Consider the following 26,325-nt stretch of genomic DNA (forward strand, 5'->3'; position numbering starts at 1 on the left):
TAAATATGAATTTGTTCACGATGAACATTTGGAACATGTGGTTGTTTAAGAAAAGAAGCTTGGACTACGTTTATAAAGCAGGAGATGCTGGGAGAATAAATCACGCTGCAGGATTATTAAAGGTGGGAGTTTTATGTAAGGCATGGATTTGTCACTTTATAACAATTTGCGACTCTCATCATCTGCTTCAGATTTGAAGGGTGCAATGTTTACCTCAATAGCTTTTTGTTCATTGTCAAAACAGCCTTTTTTAAAAAAAAGTTCTCAACCTTCAGTCGGAAGGCTGGGAGTTCAGCCCGCTCTTCAGGAGCGTACCATCCTGAAAGACACCTCATCTGTTGGGTGGAGGGAAGAGTTTTGCCGGATGGAGGGCTTCTCACAACTTCGCAGCATGAGCATTGAACACGGCATTGATTTTTTTTTGTGTGATTCTATAGAAGTTTAAAGATCCGTGCCAAGGCTCCATCCTTGTTTAGACATAACTTTGTGAAGTTTATCAATTGTAGCATTTCTTAACTTCCAAGTAGTTTTCCACTTTGGATTCACTTTCCTCCTTCCAGTAACAGCTGTCTCTGCTCCAGAGAATATTACTCAGGTATCCAGATACATTTCAAAGAAACAGGGCAAGTTGGAACAGAGGGTGGGTCTGGATGTCATCCAGGAAAGTGATTTGCATCACCTTCTCAACTCATCCACTCCAGCTCAGCCTCACCTGCCTTCATTTATTTATTTATTCAGCAATACAGCAAATAAAGGGAATTGGCCCTTCCTGCCCTTCGGGCCACACTGCCCCAGCAACCCTGATTAGCCCTAACCTAATCACAGGACCATTTGCAATGACCAATTAACCAACCCGGCGTGCCTTTGGACTGTGGGAGGAAACTGGAACACCCTGGAAAAATCCACGCATTTCACGGGAAGGACGTACAGAGGCTCCTTACAGAACAGCCCAAGAATTGAACTCTGAACTCTGGAATGCCCTAACTGTAACAGTGTCACACTAACTGCTACGCTAAACAGCATCTGTAAAGGGAAATGGATGGTCAGAGGCGAAGTGGCCGGTATAAAGAGACAAGGAGCTAGGAAGTTGATGCAGGGGAGGAGGGGAGCGGATGGTTGGCGGGGGGGGGGGGAGAGAAGAAACAGCGATGTGGGATTGGGTGTGTGTAGAACTAGATTGATCAGGAGAGGAGAGAAATGGACAGAGGAGGTGTGGATCATCTGAAGTAAGAGACTACAATGTTTGTGCCATTGGTTTGCAGACTACCCATGTGGAATGGGAGATGCTGTGCATCTTGCTTGTATCTGGCTCCCTCTGGCTGTGAATGTGGCCAAGGACTGACTGATTGGTGTGGTAGTGGAGGGGAGTTAAATGACTGGTAACCGGGAGCTCCAGATGGCCATGGCAGATGCACGCAGCAAAGCAGTGTCTAATTCTGCCCTTTGTCTCATTGATGCCTCTCCTCGGCCTTCTCTGAGGCAAAACGAACCTCAGACTACCTGGGTAGTCTACAATCCAAAGGCATCATTGAGTTTTCCAATTTCAGGTACCCTGCACCTTTTCTGTCTCATTCTCTCTCCAGGTCTCCTACAGTCCTCCATTATCCAGCTTCTTTCCCATCCTCCATCCTCTCCATTTTCCCATCTCACACACTCTCTCCTCTCTGGGTGCCCTCCACCCCACTGTTCCCATCTGCCCAGTCCTACTCTAATTGAATCCATGCTCTAACTTCCTTTTCTATCGGATACCAGCATCTACAGCCGTCTATTGCCTCCACATCACCTCTAAGCCTCTGTCCCCATCCCCATCCCCACCCTTCCCCTCCAACTGACCACCTGCCAACCACCCCTCCTCAGCTGGATCCACCGGCTCTCACTCCACCTCTGTGCGCTGTTACCTTCCCTCCAATCTTACAGCTCAGACGAAAGATCTCAACCAGAAACGTCGACTGTTCAGATCCCTCCACGGTTGTTGCCTGACCCACTGAGTTCCTCCACCAGTTTGTTTTTGCAGCAGATTCCAGCGTCCACAACCTCCTGCATCTCAATATGAGGCACCTTGCCAAAAGTTTGTTACAAATTCAAACAAGCCACACTCTGGGCATCCTTGCTAGCAAAGTCAACAAAGTTGGTCAGGAGTTATTAGGCTCAAGGACACACTACCTGTTCATATGACTAACAGCTGTCAACAGTGCAAGTCTAACAAAGGTGCCCGGTGACAGATGGGCCTGTTACCGTAAGACTTATCATGGGAGGGCTTGTTCCATACTATTGAAAAGGAAAGGCAGAGCCAGTCGTGTACAACTCCACTGAGGTAGTTAAAATGTTATTGTCAGCCATTTGCTCTCCCACTCCCACCTGCTGCTTGTCCCAACCCCTGTCCTTCTCCTCCTCTCACTTCCCCTAACTCTGGTCTCTCTTCGGCCTTTTAGAACATAGAATAGTACAGCACATTACAGGCCCTTCGACCCTCAAACCCTGCCTCCCACATAACCCCCCACCTTAAATTCCTCCATATACCTGTCTAGTACTCTCTTAAACTTCACTAGTGTATCTGCCTCCACCACCGACTCAGGCAGTGCATTCCACGCACCAACCACTCTGAGTAAAAAGCCTTCCTCTAATATCCCCCTTGAACTTCCCACCCTTCACCTTCAAGCCATGTCCTCTTGTATTGAGCAGTGGTGTCCTGGGGAAGAGGCGCTGGCTATCCACTCTATCTATTCCTCTTATTATCTTGTACACCTCTATCATGTCTCCTCTCATCCTCCTTCTCTCCAAAGAGTAAAGCCCTAGCTCCCTTAATCTCTGATCATAATCCATATTCTCTAAACCAGGCAGCATCCTGGTAAATCTCCTCTGTACCCTTTCCAATGCTTCCACATCCTTCCTATAGTGAGGCGACCAGAACTGGACACAGTACTCCAAGTGCGGCCTAACCAGAGTTTTATAGAGCTGCATCATTACATCGCGACTCTTAAACTCTATCCCTCCACTTATGAAAGCTAACACCCCATAAGCTTTCTTAACTACCCTATCTACCTGTGAGGCAACTTTCAGGGATCTGTGGACATGTACCCCAAGATCCCTCTGCTCCTCCACACTATCAAGTATCCTGCCATTTACTTTGTACTCTGCCTTGGAGTTTGTCCTTCCAAAGTGTACCACCTCACACTTCTCCGGGTTGAATTCCATCTGCCACTTCTCAGCCCACTTCTACATCCTAACACTGTCTCTCTGCAATCTTTGATATTCCTCTACACTATCTACAACACCACCAACCTTTGTGTTGTCTGCAAACTTGCCAACCCACCCTTCTACCCCCACATCCAGGTCGTTAATAAAAAAAATCACAAAAAGTAGAGGTCTCAGAACCGATCCTTGTGAGACACCACTAGTCACAACCCTCCAATCTGAATGTACTCCCTCCACCACGACCCTCTGCCTTCTGCAGGCAAGCCAATTCTGAATCCACCTGGTCAAACTTCCCTGGATCCCAGCCTTCTGACTTTTTGAATAAGCCTACCATGTGGAACCTTGTCAAATGCCTTACTAAAATCCATGTGGATCACATCCACTACACTACCCTCATCTATATGCCTGGTCACCTCCTCAAGGAACTCTATCAGGCTTGTTAGACACAATCTGCCCTTCACAAAGCCATGCTGACTGTCCCTGATCAGACCATGATTCTCTAAATGCCCATAGATCCTATCTCTAAGAATCTTTTCCAACAGCTTTCCCACCACAGACGTAAGGTTCACTGGTCTATAATTACCCGGACTATCCCTACTACCTTTTTTGAACAAGGGGACAACATTCGCCTCCCTCCAATCCTCCAGTACCATTCCCATGGACAACGAGGACAGAGAGATCCTAGCCAGAGGCTCAGCAATCTCTTCCCTCGCCTCGTGGGGCAGCCTTGGGGAATATTCCGTCAGGCCCCAGGGACTTATCTGTCCTAATGTATTTTAACAACTCAACACCTCCTCTCCCTTAACATCAACATGTTCCAGCACATCAACCTCACTCATATTGTCCTCACCATCATCAAGTTCCCTCTCATTGGTGAATACCAAAGAGAAGTATTCATTGAGGACCTCGCTCACTTCCACAGCCTCCAGGCACATCTTCCCACCTTTAACTCTAATTGGTCCTACCTTCACTCCTGTCAACCTTTTTTTCTTCACATAATTGAAGAATGCCTTGGGGTTTTCCTTTACCCTACTTGCCAAGGCCTTCTCATGCCCCCTTCTTGCTCTTCTCAGCCCCTTCTCAAGCTCCTTTCTTGCTTCCTTATATTCCTCAATAGACCCATCTCATCCTTGCTTCCTAAACCTCATGTATGCTGCCTTCTTCCACCTGACTAGATTTTCCACCTCACTTGTCACCCATGGTTCCTTCACCCTACCATTCTTTATCTTCCTCACCGGGACAAATTTATCCCTAAATCCTGCAAGAGATCTCTAAACATCGACCACATGTCCAGAGTACATTTCCCTGCAAAAACATAATCCCAATTCACACCCGCAAATTCTAGCCTTAAGCTTCATAATTTGCCCTTATCATCCCTTCTCCTCCCCCACTTCCTCTCTCTCCATTCTGAGGAGGCAGGTGGCATTGCCTATTTTTCTTCAAACAGCTGCTGACCTGATGTCGATAATTTTTTTTGAGGCAAATAAAACATCAGCATTTATCGTCAAGGAAATGGAAAACAAGAATCGGGAACTACTACTGCAACTCAAGAGCTTTTCTACAGCACCCGGAGGAATGAGTTGGTTTTGGTCTCCTTATTCAAGGTCACAGCTCAAAAATATGTTTTACTTGGTTGATTATTGAAATGAAAAAGTGATCTTTATGTGGAAACATTGAACACAGAGTTTAGAAGAATGAAAGATAATGTTATTGAAACGTGGTATTGAGGGATTTTGACCATTTATTACATTGAGATATATTCCATCTTGAGGGAAAAATCAGAGACAGGCATGTGGCCCACCATATCTGTGCTGATCAAGTTCCTATCTATATTGATCCCATTTACCAGCATTTAATTTAGAACATACTCTGCCCTGGTGATTGAAGTACTTGTTCAGATGTTTCTTAAATAAAAGTCACTGCCTCCATCGCCCACTTAAAGCATATATTCCAGATCATAACCACAAATCTCTTACTCCTCTGGTCTTGGGCATCACTAACATAGCAAACGGGTTCCTACGCCTCTCAATTTTGTATACTCTTAACAGGTGTCCCTTAGCCTTCTTCAAACTTAGGAAAACACACTTACCCTATCCACTCTCTCAAATGAAACCTTTCAATCCAGGCAACATCCTGGTGGACCTCTGCTGCATCCTCGCCAGTGCAATCATGCCTTCCTATAGAGCAACCACAGGTGTTTTACAAAATTGCACCAAGGCCTCTTATATTCTACGCCCAGGCTATTGAAGGCAAGCATCCTCAATGCCTTCTTCACTAGTCTATCTACGCTGCCAACTTCAGGCATCTCTGGACCAGTACACCAAGATCCCTTTGTTCCCCAAGGATCTCATGGCACATATCCTGACCTCACTTGACAATACGCAATGCTTCACACTTACCAGGATTAAATTCCACCTGCAATTGCTCTGCCTAACTTAAAAGTGATTGATATCATTCTATAAACTAAGTCTATTTCTCCCAGTATCAACAATACCACCAACTTTCAAGTCAATTGCAAACTTATGACTCAAAATATGGAATAAAGGGAAATCATTTCAAAATAGTGCACCACCAGAAATGAAGAGGAATTTCTTTTCTCATCTTTGGAATTCTCGTCACCAGAGATGTGGAGGCTGAGACATCTGAATATATTCAAGGAGGAGATTGGAGGGGAGGGTTAGATTGATCGTGTAGTAGGTTAAAACTTCGGTACAATATCATGGGCCAAAAAGCCTGTACTGTGCCGGAATGCTCTATGTCCTCCACCCATTTTTGTTGCTTAACCAAAATAAAACTGTACCTTCCTGAGCAATCCAGACAGAGCCTTGAAACACAACCACCTAACACAGAGTAATAACTTTCAAACTCATCTTTAACATTCACAAACCTCTGCAAATTCTTCCACTTCAGTCTATAAAAAGTTCAGTTTACTCCTGGATGCCAGAAGATGCTGAAAGACCTTTTTGAGTGGGGCAAGGAGAGAGAGCAAAAATTTAAAATCCTCAACCTCAGTATCAGACTCTTTATGCTTTTAAACAATCTCTTCTCTTCAATGTCTCTTTGACTTGTATCTGGTCCAAAAACCTTCACCTCTGAGTTTGGCCTCTTCACCTACCAGATGGCAAAGTCTTCAGCTGTCCATGTCTTTCTTTAAAATGGCTTCATCTCCACACTTCATGCTCCTTCTTCAACCCAAATTCAGGCCGTGACTGTCCATTACTTTCAACTTTTTGCCTTGCTGACATTTATTCTCTTTCATATCTGTGGCAGGTATCTTTGAGGTTTCTCTCCTTGAATATTAGGGCCAATGATTTCCAGTGGCTTTAACATGCTGATCTTAGCACTCTACACATTCCATAGAGACTCCAGCAACCTAAGGACAGCTTCAGGAAAGCCTGTTGTAAGCCTATGACCTCTGTCCTCAGGGCCACCAATTATCACCTGGGTCATGAGGCAGATGCATTTCCTAACAGAGGCACAAACTTCAGAAGGAACTTATTGACTCCTATCAAAATAAAAGATAATCAGATCAAAATTCTATTCCCAAAACAAGGCTTCAAGCAGAACAGCAAAATTCAGTTCTGGGCATACACTGTTTGCAGAAATGTTCAGTGATGCAAATAGTTTGCTGAAATAATGAATAGATGTCTGATGATTCCACCCACCTGGTCAATCACATAACTGACGATGAGGTAGAATTACAATGCAGCATGTGGTAGGGACTGTCGCTCCAAATTCCTAATTAAAATCCCGGCCTGTCTCCTTACAATATGAGATAAGCAAGTGGGAGATGCGCTATGGTTCAAAGCTCTGCAGGGATAAACCACAAGCTACAATTAGCTTGTGTTGAGAAGCCGTGTTCCCAATGCTGTAACTGTCTCTCTTGCTGCAAGGTGGTCAGAGATCGGAAAAACGATCTCTTACGCAGCCACTCATCTAACATCACAATAGCTTTAAATAAATTAATTAAGAGCCCAGGCACTGCAGATTTAATATCAGGGACACAAGTCTTCTCTTACAGAAGATAACTGATCTATAACTATTTGTGCCTTTCAGTCAAGGATTGCAAAGCTGTAGTCCACATGTCACAACCGACTGCCAGTCACGGTTTTGCGAAGCCATAAAAGTAGACGTCAAAGCTTTGAAATGTCCATTTGGCATTTCTCCACTTAGAGCACATTAGAGTAGACCATCAACTCCAACTTCTTCCCAGAATTTTCTACCATTATGCCTCCAAACTGCCCATCCCTGATTCACCAGATATCACGGACAATTCTCCTTGATTATTTCCTACCCTCACTGGGATACCCTGGTGTTATTACAGTCTCACAGCATATCCCAGGAAAATATCGGATGATGCACCCATCAAAGTGTGTGCACGGCAGTCAGAGGACTGGGTGATATAACCCAGTCACTATATACAGAGGGTGGGTCCTATCCACAGTAGCATTGTATGCAGTACTAGCGATACAGCTGAACCAAGAACTAATGAAGGTGAGCTGTTGGTTGGTTTACTCCAGCTCTGGTACATCCTGGTATCCAGTTTTAATTGTACAACGTGCGTTCAAGATAGTGCCAGCGAACTACACTATCAATGTCTTGCAGACAGTTCACAAAACTACTTCTTTCAAATAGGATTCTACTGCAATTAGAACCTGTGATTTACATTTTGATGGTGTGTTTTTGGGTTGATTAGCTGGCTGGTGGCGTAGTGGCATCAGCGCCGGACTTCGGAGCAAAGGCTCCCAAGTTCGAATCCAGCCGGCTCCCTTGCCCGCCTTCCATCCATCCTGGGTTGAGCGCTGAGCTAGCAACTCGGTCTTGTAAAAATAAGAAAGCCTGCTAAAGAAAACGCCGCCATGACGGCGTCCTGATGACTCCACTCGGAGTTAAGGGCTTTCTGCTTCTTCGTCTTTTGGGTTGATTGAGCAATCTGGCTCAGAGGAAGTTCGGTGAGGTTGAGAGCAGAGTGTGTGGCCTGGATGTAGGACGAGATCCCATGATCAACTCCAGTGCTCCTCTCTGATTAAGGCATTGAGCAAGGTTTAAGTTGACAAAGATGGGAGCAGACTGTGGGTGTGTTCTCCCACCGTTCATCATCCCAAATGCAACACCTCACACTTGTCTGCATTAAGTTTCTTCTGCCATTTGCCAGCACATTTTTCCAGCTGGTCCAGATCCCGCTGCAAGCTTTGATAGCTTTCCTCACAGTCCACTTTGCCCCCAATCTTGGTGTCATCTGCAAATCTGCTGATCCAGTTTACTACATTATTATCCAGATCATTGATGTAGATGACAAACAACAACAGACCCTGCACCAATTCCTGCAGCACAGCACTAGTCACTGGCCTCCAGTCAGAAAGGTAACCATCTACTACTACTCTCTGGCTTCTCCTGAATGTTGAATCCAATTTACTTCCTCATCCTGAACGACAAGCAACTGAACCTACTTGACCACGTCCATGTAGACAATATCCACTGCCTTTCCTTCGTCAACTTTTCTAGTAACCTCCTCGAAAAACTCTAAGATTAGTTAGAGACAGTCTACCACACAGAAAGCAAAGTTGACCATTCCTTATCAGATCCTGTTTATTCAAATGCTTATATATCCTGTCCTGTAGAATACTTAACAATAATTTACCCATTACTGACATCAGGCTCACTGGTCTATAATTCACTGGCTTATTCTTGGAGCTTTTTTTTTGAAGAACAGAACTACATTAGCTCTTCTCTAGTCCCATGACACCTTACTACAAGGTCCGAGGGGACATGATGTCATGCTCTGGAGATAGATATAACTACGCTAATTTACCTCAAGTCAGCAAGCACCTCCTCTTCTGTAATCTGGCTATGGTCCATGACCCCACTACAGTTTGTGTGTTAGTTCCATAGATTCTGTGTTCATCTTCTTAGTAAATTCAGAGGCAAAAAAAATCCATTCAAGATTTCCCTAATCTCTTTCAGCTCCATGCAGAGATGACTACTGATTGTCAAGTGGACCAATTTTGTCCTTTGCTATTGTTTTGCTCTGACTATATCTGCAGAAGCCTTTAAGATTCCCTTTCCCCTTGTCTGCTACAGCAACCTCATTTCTTCTTTTAGCCCTCCTGATTTTCCTCTTAGTGTTCTCTTGCATTTCTTATGCTCAAGTCTAACGTTTGTTCCTTGCTGCCTATACCTGCTAGGTAACTACTTCTTAAGCAAGGCAACAATAACCCTCAAAAACCAAGGTTCCCTAAACCTATTAGCCTTGCCTTTTTCCCCTAACAGGAACATACAAATTCTGCACTCTTGATATTTCACGTTTCATTTACCAAATTTCCCCTTTTCAGAAAACAATCTATCCCAATCCACAACTTGTAGATCCTTTCTGGTGCCCTCAAAATTGGCCTTTCTCCAAATTAAAATCGCAACCTGAGGATCAGTCCTGCCCTTCTCTACAATTATCTTGAAAATAATGGAATTATGATCACTAGATCCAAGGTGTTCCTCTAAAGACTTATTTTATCACATTGAAACATTCTGTACAGTGAAATGTGTCATTTGTGTTAACAACCTACACACCCAAGGATATGCTAAGGGAAACCTGCAAGAGGTGCCGCACATTCCTTCACCAACATAGCATGGCCACAATGTTCAAAGCAACAATATAACAACCAGCAACAGCAGGAAAATAAGCCCCTTTCTCACCCTTCCACACACACATGCTTTCAACCCTTCAGGGCAGGGTGCCTCTAGGCCTTGACCCCTGACTCTCAAATTCCCAGAAATCAGGACTCCAAACTCCAGTCTCTGATCTGGACTGTAGACTCTACCTTTGCGCCTCTACTTCCAGACTCACCAACTTCAGTCTTTGACCTTTGGGTCTTTCTACCCCGGGATTCGCTCAGCTCTGGACTTTGACCTTCAGTTTTGCCCTCTGGATGGATTTTGCTGACTTCTGGGCATTGATCCCTGGACTTGCTAACCACAGGTCTGACCTTTGGTCTATCACACACTTCTATCACCTGTCTTGTCTCGTTCCTTAATAGGAGACCTAGTATTGGGCGTTCTCTGTTTGGGACTTCCAAATATTAAGGAAATTTCTGGCTCAGTGCGAAAGGCCAAATGTCACATTCTTTGTAACCATTACACTGTTTCCTGCATTATTTTTCTTTTTATTACCTTTAGTACTTAAAAATGGAATGACCTGCCTGGACGGCTTTTCACAGTACTTCGGTACATGTGACAACAATAAACCAAGTCCAATTCCAGATGAGAAATCCTACAACACTGGGCTGTGACACCAAAAACATATTGGCAACTTGTCCCGCAACCGCCTAACTGGTTATTTGTCTCTTTAATATTTTGGCAACCAAACTTCAAATGATTTCTTTGGATCACTGTAAAGATGAAGGAAAATTTTATCAAGTTCCCTCTTTGATATATGGCATCATTTCCCCTGCACAACTGCAACTAAATTCCTGTTTTAATGCAAGGGGGAAAAGAAAATCCCACACTAAACAACAGTATTGCAGAGCACACACAAAGCTAATTAAAACTGGAATATTTCTATTACCTGCTGACAGAAACAAAGAATGAGCTTATACTTACAGCTCATAGTTTTGGTCCTCGGTTTCATGCTGTACAGAGAGTTCTTCCAATGTTGCATCAATATCCAGCTGATTAGTCTCCAACTGCCTTAGCAACGTCTCTCTCTGAAGGAAGAAAAAACCTCGTCAATATCCAGGAAACGAGACATTTGCTCATCCACATACTGCAATCACCACAAATCACCTTTCAGTGTTCCAGAATTCATCAGTGTAGACTCAAAACAAAATGAAAGCATGAATAGATGAAATCTTTCTCAATTCTGATGAAAGATCTCAGATCTGAAACATTAGCTGTTTCTCCTTCCACAGATGTGGCCAGGCCCACTGAGGCTTTCAAGCATTTTGTTTTTATTTTACAACTTCCTTCTTTGCACCTTCTGACAGCGTTCACCATTCCCGCCTTTTCCCTCCTCTTCTACAAAGCTCCGAGTTCTCCATCATCTGCAGACTTTTCCCTCCCCATATCCTCAGTTCAGTGAACACAATTTCCACTGCTGTAACTCAAACCCCTCTCCACTGGACTTGTGATTCCCTTAATGCTCAAATCCATCAGTCTTGAATGTAATTGCCAGCTGCACACCTGCATCTCTCCGGGTCAGAGATATCCATAGGTATGCAACCTTTTGAGTGAAGAAACCTCTCATATCATCCCCTTATCCTTCGACCATGCCCTAATAAAGATTCTCCAGCTAGGAGAAATAGCATTTTAAGGGCAGCACAGATGCACAGCTCAGTTCCAGAGTTCCGGATTCGATCCAGATGAGTGAGTGAGTGAGTGAGTGAGTGAGTGAGTGAGTGAGTGAGTGAGTGAGTGTGTGTGTGTGTGTGTGTGTGTGTGTGTGTGTCTGTGTGTCTGTGTGTGTGTGTGTGTGTGTGTGTGTGTGTGTGTGTGTGTGTATAAAAGCATAGGCATGGACTCAGGGGCCAAAAGGCCTGGTGCTGTGCTGTATGACAAAACCAGATACCAAGTAAGTGGATTGCTTGGTCTTGGATTACAATATGCCTCTTGAGAACTGTTGAGAACTGGACCCCCAGGCAAGTGCAGGGAATTCCATCACACTCCTGACGTGCCTTGTAGAAAGTGAAAAACCTCTGGGACCAGGAATCAAGTCACTCACCACAGGACACCATATGTGCTCATAACATTTTCTTAACAAATAGTGACAACCTGGAAATTAACAGCTGGAGTGAGGAGTATTGCTGAACCTCAACTAAAAGCAACTGGATCTTTTCTTGATGAAAATGGATACTGTCCAGTCATTGTGTAGCTTGAATGTTATTTCCCATTTATGGGTGTCTAGCCTGGCTTCTTGTGGGTATGATCCCCTTCAATACCTCAAGCATTCTTCCTTCTAAATGCCTTCAGGTAATGATTTGTCATACAACGCAAAGGACACCTCCATGAAGTGTGTCAATGTGTACGTTACACAGAGACATGATTAAATAGGATATTATTATTTGCTGGAAATAACTTAGAAAATGTGTAGCTCGGGTGGCTGATGGTAGGGTTGAGCCGTTCTCAGATCTTGGCAATCCATTTGCAAACATTTTGTCACCATACAAGGAGACATCATCAGTGCACTGTTCATTTGTGGTGCGTCCTCCGAATACTTGGCTTTTATATACTTATCAATCAGCTGATTTTAGCCGGCTGGCGGTGTCGTGGCGTCAGCACCAGACATCAAGGTGAATGGCCCCGAGTTCAAATCCGGCCAGCTCCTTGCACGCTTTCCATCCCTGCCGAGTTGAGGGTCAAGCTAGCAACTCTGCCTCGTAAAAAACAGTCAAATGCTATGGAAATGGCAAAAATGCCATCTAATGCACCACAAAGCATGAAAAGGAACAACAAAAATCAGTTGATTGGTCATCATTGCAGAAACTCAGCTGTGACTTCACATTTGTTATTTGTATCTTGCTGTTCAATGGTCTCACGTGTGTATCCTGGCCAATTCTTCAGGGTAAATGCCAGAGAGAACAGAGGTTATTTACAGTTGTAAGAAAAAGTTTGCGAACCTTTGCAATTACGTGGTTTTCTGCATTACTTATAAAATGCAGTCTGATATTAATCTAAGTCACAATAATAGACAAATACAATCTGCCGAAACTAATAACACACAAACAATTGGCCCAGCAGAGATTGCACTTTCTGAGGAAGCTTAAACAAGCATCACTCCCTACTAACATCTTAACTACATTCTACAGAGGTGTGGTTGAGATTGTGCTGACCTTTTGCATCACAACCTGGTACTCCAGCTGCAGTGCTGTCGAACAAAAAAGCCTTGCAGAGGGTGGTTAGGGGAGCAAAGAAGGTTATTGGAGTCTCCCTACCTTCTGTCCAAGATCTCTTTCAGAGTCGATGCCTCTAGAAGACACGGTACATCATTAAAGACTCCTCACACCCTCTCCATGAACAGTTTGTTCTTCTGCCATCAGGCAAACGTTACAGGAGCATCAAAACTAAAACCACAAGGCTACTAAACAGCTTCCTCCCACAGGCAGTCAGACTGCTAAATAGCTGCTCCACCTGACTCTGCTTTGGACACTTTTAACTTGCACTGGACACTTATAACTGATTTTAACTGACATGTGGCTGTTGTGTTTTACTATTTATTGTTATGTTTATTATTTAGTGTTGCGTTTGTTATGTTATGATTGCACTGCCCCTGAGAAACGCTGTCTCATTCTGCCCTGCAGAGCTGATGTATGGTTAGAATGACAATAATGAATCTTTGAATCTTGAATCTTCTTCTTGTCAATACTGAGTACACTATTTAAACAATCACAGTTTACATTCTTAGTTAAGTATGTGAACCTCTGGGGTAATGCCTTCTACAAAAGCTATTTGGAGTCAGGTGTTCCAATCAATGAGATGAGATTGGAGGTGTGGGTTGTAGAGGTGCCCTGCCCTATAAAAAAAGAAAGTCAGGTTACTGACAGAGCCTGCTGTTCTCAAGAAAGATCTGTTTATGTACACCATGCCTTGATCAAAACAACTTTCAGAGGATCTCAGGAGAATTGTTGAGATACATGAAGCTGAAAAAGGTTATAAAAATCATTTCTAAAGACTTGAGTGTTCATCAGTCCACTGTTACGGGAAATTGTCTACAAATGGAGGAAACTCAGTACTGTTACTTTCTCTCCCTAGGAGTGGCATCCTGCAAAGATCACACCAAGAGCACAACGTGCAATGCTGAAGGAGGTGAAAAAGAACCCAAGGGTAATAGCAAAAGACCTGCACAAATCCCTGCAACTTGCGAAGATCTCTGTTCATATGTCCACTATAAGTAAAACACTGAACAAGGATGGTGTTCATGGAAGGACACCATGGAGGAAACCACTGCTCTCCAATTGCTGCACATCGCAAGTTTGCAAAAGACTACAATGCCCCTCCGACAATGTTCTGTGGACAGATGAGACAAAAGTTGAACTTTTTGGCAGAAATGCACACCGCTATGTTTGGAGGAAAAAGGGCACTGCACACCAACACCAAAACCTCATCCCAACTGTGAAGCATGGTGGAAGGAGCATCATGGTTTGAGACTGCTTTGCTGCACTTGCAATTGTTGAGGGAACAATGAATTCAAAATTGTATCAAGACATTTTACAGGAGAATATCAGGTTAGCATTCTGTCACCTGAAGTTTAGTAGAAGTTGGATAATGCAACAAGACAATGATCTGAAAAACAAAAGTAAATCAACAACAGAATGGCTTAAAAAGAAGAAAATTCGTGTTTTGGAATGACCAAGTCAGAGTCCAGACCATAACCCAATTGAGAAGCTGTGGCATGACCTGGAGGGCCGTTCAAGCAAGGCATCCCAGAAATATTGAAATAGAACAGTTGTCTATGGAGGAATTGTCTAAAATTCTTCTTCGCCGTTGTGCAAGTCCGATTAGCAGCTATAGGAAATGTTTGGTAGATGTTCTTCGCGATCAAGGTGGTTCTACCAGTTACTAAATACAAGGGTTCATATACCTTTTACAGCCTGGACTGTGAATGATTAAACTATGTGTTCAATAAAGACATGAAAAGTACTATTATTGTGACTTCGATGAAGATCAGATCATATTTCATAATTAATACAGAAAACCACGTAATTGCAAAGGGTTCACAAACATATTCTTGCAAATGTATAAAGAGGAAAAAAACAGAAGACATTAAGAATTCATATTGCATGCACCTTCATTCATTGACAATACAGCCCTTAGCATTGTAAAGGGTTCTTCCTGCAGTTTTTGGGTTTACGAAGGCACAGTAAGGCACAGAACACAGAGGAAGAGCTGTTAGTAGCCATGGATAAGAATTATTATTGTCCGAAGTACAATGGTCTGCAGCAGTGTTTATCAGAACTGAAGAACATTATACACAATATGAATGACATATGATACTAATCTTAACCAAAATTAAAATGGACTCCGTGCTTTTATTGATAGCCTTAGACAAAAAGTCAAACCTTTTAACAACTCTTGCACACCTGACCCACATGATATTTGCAAAGACAAAGAATGGGAAAAGGGAATTGGCCAAGCTGGAAATGGTATCTGTGGTTCAGCTTTGATGCTCTAAAATAGATCTGCCTCATGAATGAGCTAACAGCGTGTGGTCAATTCTTCAAAAGATCTGCCATCAAAATCACAGTTTCAAAAATCAAATTCCACCACGTGGTACTAGACTCACTTCAGTCTTTAAAATCGGAGACCGCTTTGCTGAACATCTACGCTCTGTCCGTCAGAGAAAGCAGGATCTCCCAGTGGCCACACATTTTAATTCCACATCCCATTTCCATTCTGACATGTCTATCCACGGCCTCCTCTACTGTAAAGATGAAGCCACACTCAGGTTGGAGGAACAACACCTTATATTCCATCTGGGTAGCCTCCAGCCTGATGGCATGAACATCGACTTCTCTAACTTCCGCTAGGCCCCACCTCCCCCTCGTACCCCATCTGTTACTTATTTTTATGCACACATTCTTTCTCTCACTCTCCTTTTTCTCCCTCTGTCCCTCTGAATATACCTCTTGCCCATCCTCTGGGTTCCACCCCCCCTTGTCTTTCTTCTCAGACCTCCTGCCCCATGATCCTCTCGTATCCCCTTTTGCCAATCACCTGTCCAGCTCTTGGCTCCATCCCTCCCCCTCCTGTCTTCTCCTATCATTTTGGATCTCCCCCTCCCCCTCCAACTTTCAAATCCCTTACTCACTCTTCCTTCAGTTAGTCCTGACGAAGGGTCTCGGCCTGAAACGTTGACTGCACCTCTTCCTAGAGATGCTGCCTGGCCTGCTGCGTTCACCAGCAACTTTGATGTGTGTTGTTTAAAATCAACTGTTGCCTGTTACATATTTTGAAGACAACCATGCACGGATTACAGACTGTCTTGGCAAACTTGAAGGGATGATATCAAATGTAGAAAGGCTTTGAGATGAGGTTATCCAGCTCCATATTTTAAAAAATCTCCTCCAGTCTTCAACCCAGCTACATACAAAAAAACTCAGTAGGTTGGACAGCATCTATGGAGGGGAAATAACCTGTTTATTTATTCTCCTCCACAGATGCTGCCTAACCTGCTCAGATGCTCCAGCATTTTGAGGGTGCTCCTCAAAATTTCTAGAGCCTCTTATGTTTATGATCTCTAACCTAGCTGCCTATATGACATCCTAATTGAGCACAGTACTGAAGGCAAATGTCCTTCACCAGAACCATTACTTTGTCAATGACTTTCCTTCCATTGCAAGGTTAGATGTGGGAATGTTTGCTGATGATTGCACGACGTTCAATCCTATTCACAATTCTTCAGTAAATCAAGCAATTCATGCCTGCATGCAGCAAAACCATGTCATGGGCTGATGCGGCAATCAATAACCACCTCCAGCTGCAGAAATTCTAACCATCTACAGTACGTCAGACCAGCTACTCTGTGCGTCTCATCCCTCAGCCCCTGACATTCCAGAAGACAATCCAAGTTTGTCCAGCTTCTCCTTACAGCTAATGTGCTCCAAGTCAACCTCTGCTGCATCCTCTCCAAAGTCTCCACATCCTTTCTGTAGTGTGGTGACCAGGACTGCACACAATATTCCAAATATGGCAGAACCAGCTGCAATATGATTTGCCAACTTTTACAGTTAAAGCTCTATGGCTTTATCAATGAAGGCAAGCATGCTATATGCCTCCTTTACCACCCTCACATACTGTATTGCCAATTTCAGGGTTCCATAGACATATAATCTAAAGATCCTCATTCGTCTAAACTCCAGCAAGTAAAGCCCAGAGCCATCAAACACTCCTCACACATTAATCCTTTCATTCCCAAAATCATTCTCGTGAACCTCCTCTGGACTCTCTCCAATGCCAGCACATCTTTTCTGAGATAAGGGACCCAAAACTGCTCTCAATACTCCAAGTGAGGTCTGACCAATGGTTTATAAAGACTCAGCATCCCATCCTTGCTTTCATATTCTAGACCTTTTAAAATGAATGCTAACATTGCATTTGGCTTCCTTACCACTGTCTCACCCTCCAAGTTAACCTCTAGGGAATTCTGCAAGAGGACTCCCGAGTCCCTTTGCACCTCTGATTTTTTAATTTTCTCCCCATTTAGAAAAATAATCTATGCCCTTATTCCTTCTACCAAAGTGCATTATACTCCATTTGCCACTTCTTTGCCCATTCTCCATGTCTACATCCTTCCGCAGACTCCCTGCTTCCTCAACACTACCTGACCCACCACCTACCTTCATATCGTCCACAAATTTGGCCATGAAGTCATCAATTCCTCCATTGAAATCATTGTCATTTAATGTGAAAAGAAGCAGTGCCAACATCAACTCCTGCAAAACACCACTAGTCACCAGAGGCCAATCAGAAAAGGCCCCTTTTATTAACACTCTTTGCATCCTGCCAATCATCTGATTTTCTATCCATGCTAGTATCTTTTCTGTAATACCATGAGCTCTAATCTTGTTAAGCAACCTCATGTGCCCCGCTTGCTTCTTTTAAACTCTCTCTCCTACTACGCAATCCAGCATCTCCTCCGGAACTGTGGCACGCAGAATGTCCCGACTACCCCTGCATGCTTCCTTTAAACTCTCTCTCCCACTACGCAGTCCAACATCTCCTCCGGAACTGTGGCACGCAGAATGTCCCGACTACCCCTGCATACTTCCTTTAAACTCTCTCTCCCGCGATGCAATCCAACATCTCCTTGGGAACTGTGGTGTGTCAAATGTCCCTCCTTAATATGAGACCGCAGTTACTAGTCCAGGCTACTCCAGCAGCAACTCCCAATCGTGTGACCTTTACCACCAGGAAGAACAGGGGCAGCCCAAACAAGAACATATATCAATCACTTTAGAATTCTGCTTCCAGCAAACTGCTCCCCTTTTGTGTCTTCTCTCTCATCTCTCCTGAACTACTCAGTTCTTTCTATACCCACTCCATTACTGTACTCTTTTCCCCTCCTACACCCATGCTAGCACGCACCCCCATCACCATACATTCCCTTGCTCCACCCACCCCAAATGCCCATCACCCACACTCTTTTGCCTCTGGTTCTCCTCTCCCAAATTATTCCCATTTGCTCTCCCCGCCTCCCTCTCGATTCCATGCATCACCTTTCTTTCCTATTAGAATCAAATAGCTGCAGCCGTTCGAAACCTTTCAGCTTTTGCTATTTCCACCTGCCCTCCCCCCATCTGCCTATCACCCCTCCTCACCTGGATCCACCTATCATCTACTAGCTCTTGCTCCACTTCTTTACACCATCTCCTCTCAAGCTTTCAGTCCAGAAGAGGGGTCTTGACCTGAAACGTCAACTGTGCTTTTCCCTCCATGGCTGCTACTTGACCTGCTGACTTCCTCCAGCATCTCCTGGGTTGCCTCTGCAAGGTCCCATCATCCAAACTTCATCCTGAAACTCCAACAGTGGTTCAAGAGGAGATTCATCACCTCTTAATCAAGGACAATTAAATATAGGCAATAAACACCAGCTTGCAAGTGCCACCTTAAACAAATTTTTATTTATTTTTAATTTAGAGATAGAGCACAGAACAGGCTCTTCTGCCCAACTGCCCAAAACAATCAGATACTTCCTTGAACTAAATGTTGAGAAGACATTCAGCTCTCCATTCATCACCCACTGAAAAGGAGATTTGTGTCTGTATTAGACACTCATCTGTGATACTGGCTCAGCTTGTATACTGTTTTGCTCTCCCTCCCTTTTTTCTCCTCTGGGATGGAGGCTGTAGCAAGCCTAAATGGTTGGACATGCCTTCCTGCTCTGCATTTTGCAACTTTTGTTTATGAAGATGGTAAGAATACAGAATTCTCCACCTACAGGCCACATATACCATGCTCTCCACCCACACAGGATCACCAGTCTACTCGAAGTTTCTTGTCCCTTTGTCACCTTTCCCACCCACCTCCCCCATCTGGTTTCACCTGTCCATCATCCTCCACCTGTATGGTTCCACCTATGACCCACCAGCTTCTGCTCCACCCCCTACCCGTACTGCTGTTTAACAGCATCTTTCATCTTCCCTCCCAGTCCTAATGCAGGGTATCAATCTGACATATTGACATCTCTTGCCTCAAAAAGATGCTGCCTGACCTGCTGAGTTTTTACATTAGAACATTACAGTATGGTACACGCCCTTTTAACCTACTCTAAGATCAATCTAATCCTTCTCTCCCACAAGGCTCTCTATTTTTCTATCACTCAAGTCTCTTAAATGTCAAGTTCTTTGAACTTTCTCTTTTTTAAAAAATTCTTTGGCCTGTTCTGTTATCTATGTTCTCGCTCACTAAATGATCACCCATTCACCAGGCAACCTTGTTTACAGTTTATCCCCACGGTACACCCTACTGGGATAATTCCTCTCCATCTTCCCTACAGCTTAACAACCTGCCTTTACTTTGTTCCCGACTCAAACCTCAGTTGAGGTCGAAGGGTTTTCAATCCCAAACATTAATTGTGTTTTCCTCTTCCCACAGATGTGACCTGACCTGTTGAGTATTTCAATACTGTTTGTTTTAGTTCAGATTTAAAACATCTGCAGACTGCTAATTTCAGCAGCATAAACGCAAGCTGTTGTTGTTGCTTGACGAGCAGATTTATTGAAACTCAAACACCAAAATGGACGTGGTCAATGACAGAATCCTGGACATGACTGTGTAACAGAGCCCATTCAGCAAAGACAGTTTACAGGCCTTAGAAGTTTCTAAACAGTTAATTGACGATCAAACTGATCAAACACAGTATTATCTTTTGATATCACCTTCAGTTTAATACCGAAGTTCTGCCACTTTACAAAAAAGTATATCAAATAAAAATAACTTGCATTAAAAAAAAATCTCTTCCTCCTTTCTTGTCTCTCTTCCTGGGGCAACCTATTGCTGAGCAGCAAGGGTGAGCTCTGTTCTGCCACATTTTCTACCTATTTTCCATCAACTGAGAAAGCATGGTTGGTGGTTAAAGAACGAAAATATTTCAAAGGCTGGGATTTTAATGCTTTTAAATAATTTTTTTCTAATAATTAAGAAATATGTACAATATAAGTGCCATCACAGTACAGAAAGCATTACATTGCAATTATAATAGAAAATTCAAATTTTGATCCAAGCAACTCACCTGCAGTTGAAGAAATGGAATATTGAAAAACTTGTGCAAGTACTTCAACCCAAAACCATTCTTCATTGAAGATTCTGCATATCGAATATACGATGACCTGGGTAACCTAATGATGAAAGGAAAAGCAACATTAGTTGGAGGAAATAAAGACTGATCAGATTGGTGAATGGGATCCTCAGTGACACAACAGCTAGTACTATCAGTTACAGAAAGTACACAGAATGAGAATGAGGAGTTAGTCCAACTCACCCACGCCACTGTCACTGCCCTACATGAACTTGCTTTCACGTTATTTGCAAATATATCTCATTTCTTTCTCCCTCAGATTATTATCCAATTTTTCCTGCATCCTTTCATGCTACTTGTCTTAACTGCCTACATTCTATAAACAAGTTATATAGTGCTATCACACTCTAGGTAGAAAGCTTTCTTCTTAATTTCCTTTATACAACAGTGACAAGTCAAAAAATATTTCCTTAGCTGTAGGGAGCTTTGGGGCACCCTGAGATTCTGGAACATGGTTTCAAAATGCAAGTCTTTCTTTCCATCAGATTTACATTTGCCCCATCAAAAAGTTACTCTTACTACTCCCTGCACCAGCCTAAAGGCTAAGTTTTGGCCAACAAGCCAAGAAAACTGCTGCTCTTCACCAACAGCATCCCTAATTAAATGCTGCACTGTGACAGCACCTCTAATCAGCAATTAACATTCATGAATGTCAACTTAATAATAGGTTCAAATTACGGTGGAATTTCAGGCTGTGAGCCTCTTTGAAGGATCCAAGCAGTAACACTGCCTTCAAACACAGAACAGAGTATTCATCCTCTAACTACCTGCCACAATTTAAGTTTTGATTTAAACAATCCTTATGGGAGAATTGCACATCCCCATTGGTGAAGTGATGCTCTTTATCATCACCCTAACAGAAAACACTCTACAGAGCATCATTACACTAGACTGAAGCAGCACGACAGGGGATGAACCAGCTGCAAATGCACAGTTGGACACAGTGGCAAAATGTTGAAGGCAGCAAAGCTATGCTCCAGTGGCAACAGGCATCTTACAATGTGCAAATATTTCCTTGATAGTCCTTGTCTCAAATGAACATGCAGTCAAGGGAAAAGGAAAGGCAGCAGGATTTGGGATAAAACAAAAACACCAGCAATTCCCCCACAAAGTGGAGAGAACACTACCAGATATTCTCTCTGCCAGCTAACTCCATGAACACTTTCTTAACAATGACATTCGCTGGTCAGACACAGCCAGCAGGATACTCATCCAAGGATTAAAAAAGCAAATGCAACAGCAACTGAGATGCTATGTATATGATAACAGGTTTACTGTGGGATTAATCTAATATTTAAACTGTTTCCAAAAATAGATTGTAACAAGAGTACTTCTGGGAAATGAAGCTGTTCACAATAGCACTGCAAAATACACAGAAGTAACATTACACTGCTCTCTCACCACTATAACAGATCACCACATCTGCACAACAGACTATGATGCCTGTTCTGTGATGCACTCAGTCTAAAAAAGAAGTGCAAATATTTTCTTTGTCCAGTAAAAGCCCACAGACAAGAGGAATGGCTGGAGACAAACAGGACTGACAAGTCTGAGCCTGGTGGTTGCCAGGAGCAGAGAAAGGCAGTGTAATTATGTACTGAGCAGTGGGCAGGCAGCTCAACGTTCCCACAGTCTAGCCTACCATTGGCAACTTCCCACTCTTCAGAGGTTAATTCTGCTTTTTAAACCCAGCTCGAGGTTTCTGAGTTGGAGCACAGGAAACCACAGGGGCCGCAGTGTGTGAAATTTCTGGGCAAAGCTCTCCACCTGACATCAACTGTTTTGATGCATCAGCTCTTAGTAAACTGGCATAAACACAGGGGGAGAAAAAGCTCTGATCCACCTCGAACAATATTATTTATAACGTTCTACAAACACCAACTGAACAACCATGCACTTCCAGAACTGTGCTTAACAGGTTATGATTGGAAAAGGAGGGACAATGTCCAGTATCAGGAGTCAGCTCTAATGATTTATGTCTGCAGCTCTGTTCACAACCTCAGGATATCCAAAATGCTTTGCAGCTAAAGCACAGCTATTTTAAGTGTGGTCACCGCTGAGCTGTGGGAAACATGGCATAAAGCAAGCTCCCGTAAACAACAATATGATAATGACCAAGTACTTGCCCAGAATTTCTAGCAGGAAGCTGGAAATTCCACATGGAGCTGTGGTTTGAAGCTCCAAAGCTGTGCACAAGTTCTGGACTCCACAGAAGTGAGCACAAATGCAGAAGTCCAAAACTTTCACACAGCTGAGTGCAGAGGATTTCTCAACTGTACTCCAAAGTTGAAGTGAGAACTTCGATGGATTTGCCAGTGCTATCGCTGGGCAATCTGTCGAGCACAGGAACAGTCAGCCCATTCTTTGAATAAAGAGGAACAACTGCAAGGGAGAAGGGCAAGGAAAACGTAAATGGCTCATTTTTAACTGAGTTAATTTAAATGTATTAATAAATATGAAATGAGTTCTAATCCTATCAGTGTTCTGATTTGGGTGCTTTTGAAAATATTTTACATCATATTTAAATACAATAGCTCTTGAATGCTCGAAAACATCAGGTATAATCACAAACATTCAAGGATTTGACAGTCCTGTTTTAGTGTGGCCATTTTGCTCATGGCCTCTCCCATTAGCTCCCTTGTGAAAGTTCGAAGGGGAAATCCCACAATGATAACAAGGGTTTAAACAGGAACTAGCAGTAAGCAGCTAAGTGAACATTGCAGGTCAACATTTAGCCTTTGGCTGGGGTGGATAAAGGCTGGGTCCAACAGCATGGAGAATTTCTTTGTTGCCACTGAAACATACTACTCTATTTCAACTGAACTCGCCAGAACCCTGCTCTAACCCATTCAATCGTTACAGTTTCATAAATGCAACTATTAAGTGATTGATAGAATCATCTAGCAATTCCACTGTTACTTCTGCCTTCATGCAAAAACAGCTACAGTAAATCGGATACGTTTAGAACAGGCAGCGAGAAGTTAAATGGATGAAGAGCTATGGTTAGTGCCAACAAGGTTTCTTTCCAATGGGAAAACAATAATTTTGTGCCTAAAGAATTCATCATTGTGAATCAACCCGTAAATCTTCATGCCCCTTCAAGCTTCTAAGTCATACATTTACCTCATCAGATCTATCTTTAGACATCAGCACTTCAATGAACCACATTAGTCCACAATGAAGAATTCTTCAGGCACCAATGTCTGTTAACCCCCCCTTTCATCACTAACCTTGATGACACCAACCCATAGCTCTTTCCATGTACATTCTTGCTCTCTGCTCTGCATACATCTGGTTTATTACTGCTGCTACAGCCATGAAACTTGACTTGCACTTCTGTAACATAATTCATTAGAGTTAGGGTTAAGATTAGGTCAACAGTATTGATTAAAAAATCTACCAATACCATAAATCTGAAATAGAAACAGAAAATGCTGAAACTATTTGACAGGTCATGCACTGGAGGTAAGAGATGAGCAGAAAGGGTAAAGTAAATGCCTGTGACAGGATGTTGGGGGCAAGTTGTTGAAGTCACCTACTTGATAAACTAACGTGATTAAACAGAGAGGGAAAGAAAAACAAAGCAATATATTACAACTATGAAATGTAAGTCAAGAATATGTTTTTGTTTTAGATTTCAGCATCTGCAATCTCTGTTGACTTCACCATATCACTGTTTGGCATGGATCATTTCAGTTACAAGAGACAGGAGAGGCTGGGCTTGCTTTCCTTTGGAGAAAGCTGAGGGGACATAGATAGGGTACATAGTAGGAAACCATACCTCAGAGCAGAGGCATGTAGAGCAAGAGGGCTCAAATTTAGGATAAGGGGTAGGAGGTTTACAAAGCATCTGAGAAAGGACTTTTTTTTTACACTCAGAGAAAAGCCAGAATCTGGAACATACTGCCAACAGGAGTACTGAACAAATTGCACTTAAGTGGATATTGAAAAGTGGTCACAGAGTTATTTTCTTCTAAAGGTCATTTAGTAACATCTCCTACATGCTGTCATTTTGTATAATTCAATTGCACAAGGCAAACTTAAGGTGTAGTGGAAGTAGAATTAACACTCACACCTCCATTGGTTTTATAACAAACTGTACTGTAATTACTCAAAACAAAATGAACTATTTCTCCCTGCAGCTTTGTTTCAATTCAATTGACTGTACCTTTTCCCCACGGTTGGTTATGGCTAATACCAGAGGACATCCTTTTAAGGTGACTGGAGGAGATTTACGGGACATGCTAGGGACATTTAAGAGGCTCTTAGATAGCACATGGATGAAAGAAAAATGGAGGGTATGTAGGAGGGAAGGGTTAGATTGATCATGGAGCAGGTTAAAACATCGGCACATGGTGGGCCAGAGAGTTAGTAACATGCTGTACTGTTCTAGGTCTTCTCCCAGTTGTTTTACTGTCAATTACCATGCCCTACTTCTAAAAAACTCCATTACTGCACTGCTGCACCATAGACCTCCATCAATTTCATCTAATTCTATTACTTTGCTCTCTCCTTTTATCCTTGTATTATTCCCAAACTAATTCCAATGCTCATCTTTGCCCATAGCTTGAATTCAATCTAAATTAATACTTGCACTCTCACTTCATGTAGACCTGAGTCAGTCCCAAGGCAATCGAACTTTGTGCCCCAAAAGCCTTGAAGCATTCTGAAACCACCCAGAATGGCTTGCTCTGTCCATAGAGCCAGATTAATCCCAAATCCTTCTCCACTGCTATCAGACTTGAGAACCAATCAACAATTTCACATCCCTTCACAATGGTGATGTGGTGCTGACGTGTTCTGGGACTTAATTGCACCTCATTTTCTGTTGCTGTTTTAGCATTTATTTTTGCACCATTCAGCTGTTTTGTACTCACCCCTGTGGCTATTGCTGTATTCATTATTACCATGTGTGCTCTTTACCAGCTGAGCTTTGTGTGAACAAGGAATATCATTGCACCCTGGTGTATATGACAACAAACTAATCTAATCTCAGTAGTCCCTTCTCTCTGCATCAAAACTAAATTTACCCTCTGCCCCACTCCCTCTCCATAGCATTGGAACAATCACCACTAATCCTATTGACCTGGTGGCCATACATCAATACACACCATAGCCTTGCAAAAGGAACAGCACAAGGAGGGGTCTGTGTGAGAAAAACAATGAAACAAACGGGGATCCCTCTGACTTTCTCCACAATCTGAGAACACCCATTTTGCTTCCTCATCATCCACCAATGTGAAAAGAGTCCAAACCTCTTGATTGCAAATCCGTCATTTGCTTTACCTGTTGATACCGTAAATGAACTCCTTGACGTCATCAGGAAGGATGACCCGGTGCTCTCCCATGTCACGATGGTTCCCAAGGACACAGACTGGAATATGGTCAGGCACTTTTGGAAGTTCTTTCATGATATAACTGAAGGTCCTGCAGGGTAAAGAATCAATACGTCATTTGCTCTTCTGTGTACAGTTTCATTGATTTATCGATGAAGTTCAGTGTAGTGGGTACAATGCCAAAACTAGTCATCTGGACCAAACCTAGAAAATGTATTCAAGATGAATGAAGTGATCTCTTCACAACAACAAAAGCCGCCACTAGAGGTAAGAATGGAGCAGAGAAACACAGCCAAGGGGCATCCAGATGAAGGGGTCCTAGTTACCACCACACACCTGGAGAAATTTGGGAGGTCGGGAGAGAATAAAGTAACCTGACTCACTCTCTGCCATCTCTGCAAGAGCCACAGCTGGAAGTAAGAAAGTGTCCATGTTCACTTGGGAGGAATGCAGAGAGGAGGGAGGCACAGAAAGGGGAAGGACAAAGTTAAGCCTTAATCCCTGTGGAGGGTC

The 26,325-nt window shown here is 43.1% G+C and overlaps 1 protein-coding gene across 3 annotated transcripts in view; it reads right to left on the reverse strand.

Moving 5' to 3' along the window:
* LOC140186391 (rab-like protein 6) overlaps nucleotides 1-26,325 on the reverse strand; it is a 94,325-nt gene that overhangs the window by 23,618 nt on the left and 44,382 nt on the right. For 2 of the 3 annotated variants that reach the window (XM_072240607.1, XM_072240606.1), the window contains exons 6-8: nucleotides 25,763-25,903; nucleotides 20,411-20,516; nucleotides 10,789-10,892 (exon numbers count right to left, since the gene is read on the reverse strand). In XM_072240607.1, coding sequence (XP_072096708.1) covers nucleotides 10,789-10,892; nucleotides 20,411-20,516; nucleotides 25,763-25,903 — 351 coding nt within the window. Of the gene's footprint in view, nucleotides 1-10,788; nucleotides 10,893-20,410; nucleotides 20,517-23,706; nucleotides 23,813-25,762; nucleotides 25,904-26,325 lie in introns of those variants that run through there. The other variant, XM_072240608.1, reaches the window with a different exon arrangement.

The sequence above is a fragment of the Mobula birostris genome, chromosome 22 (assembly GCF_030028105.1).
Source record: "Mobula birostris isolate sMobBir1 chromosome 22, sMobBir1.hap1, whole genome shotgun sequence".
NCBI classification, from domain to species: domain Eukaryota; kingdom Metazoa; phylum Chordata; class Chondrichthyes; order Myliobatiformes; family Myliobatidae; genus Mobula; species Mobula birostris.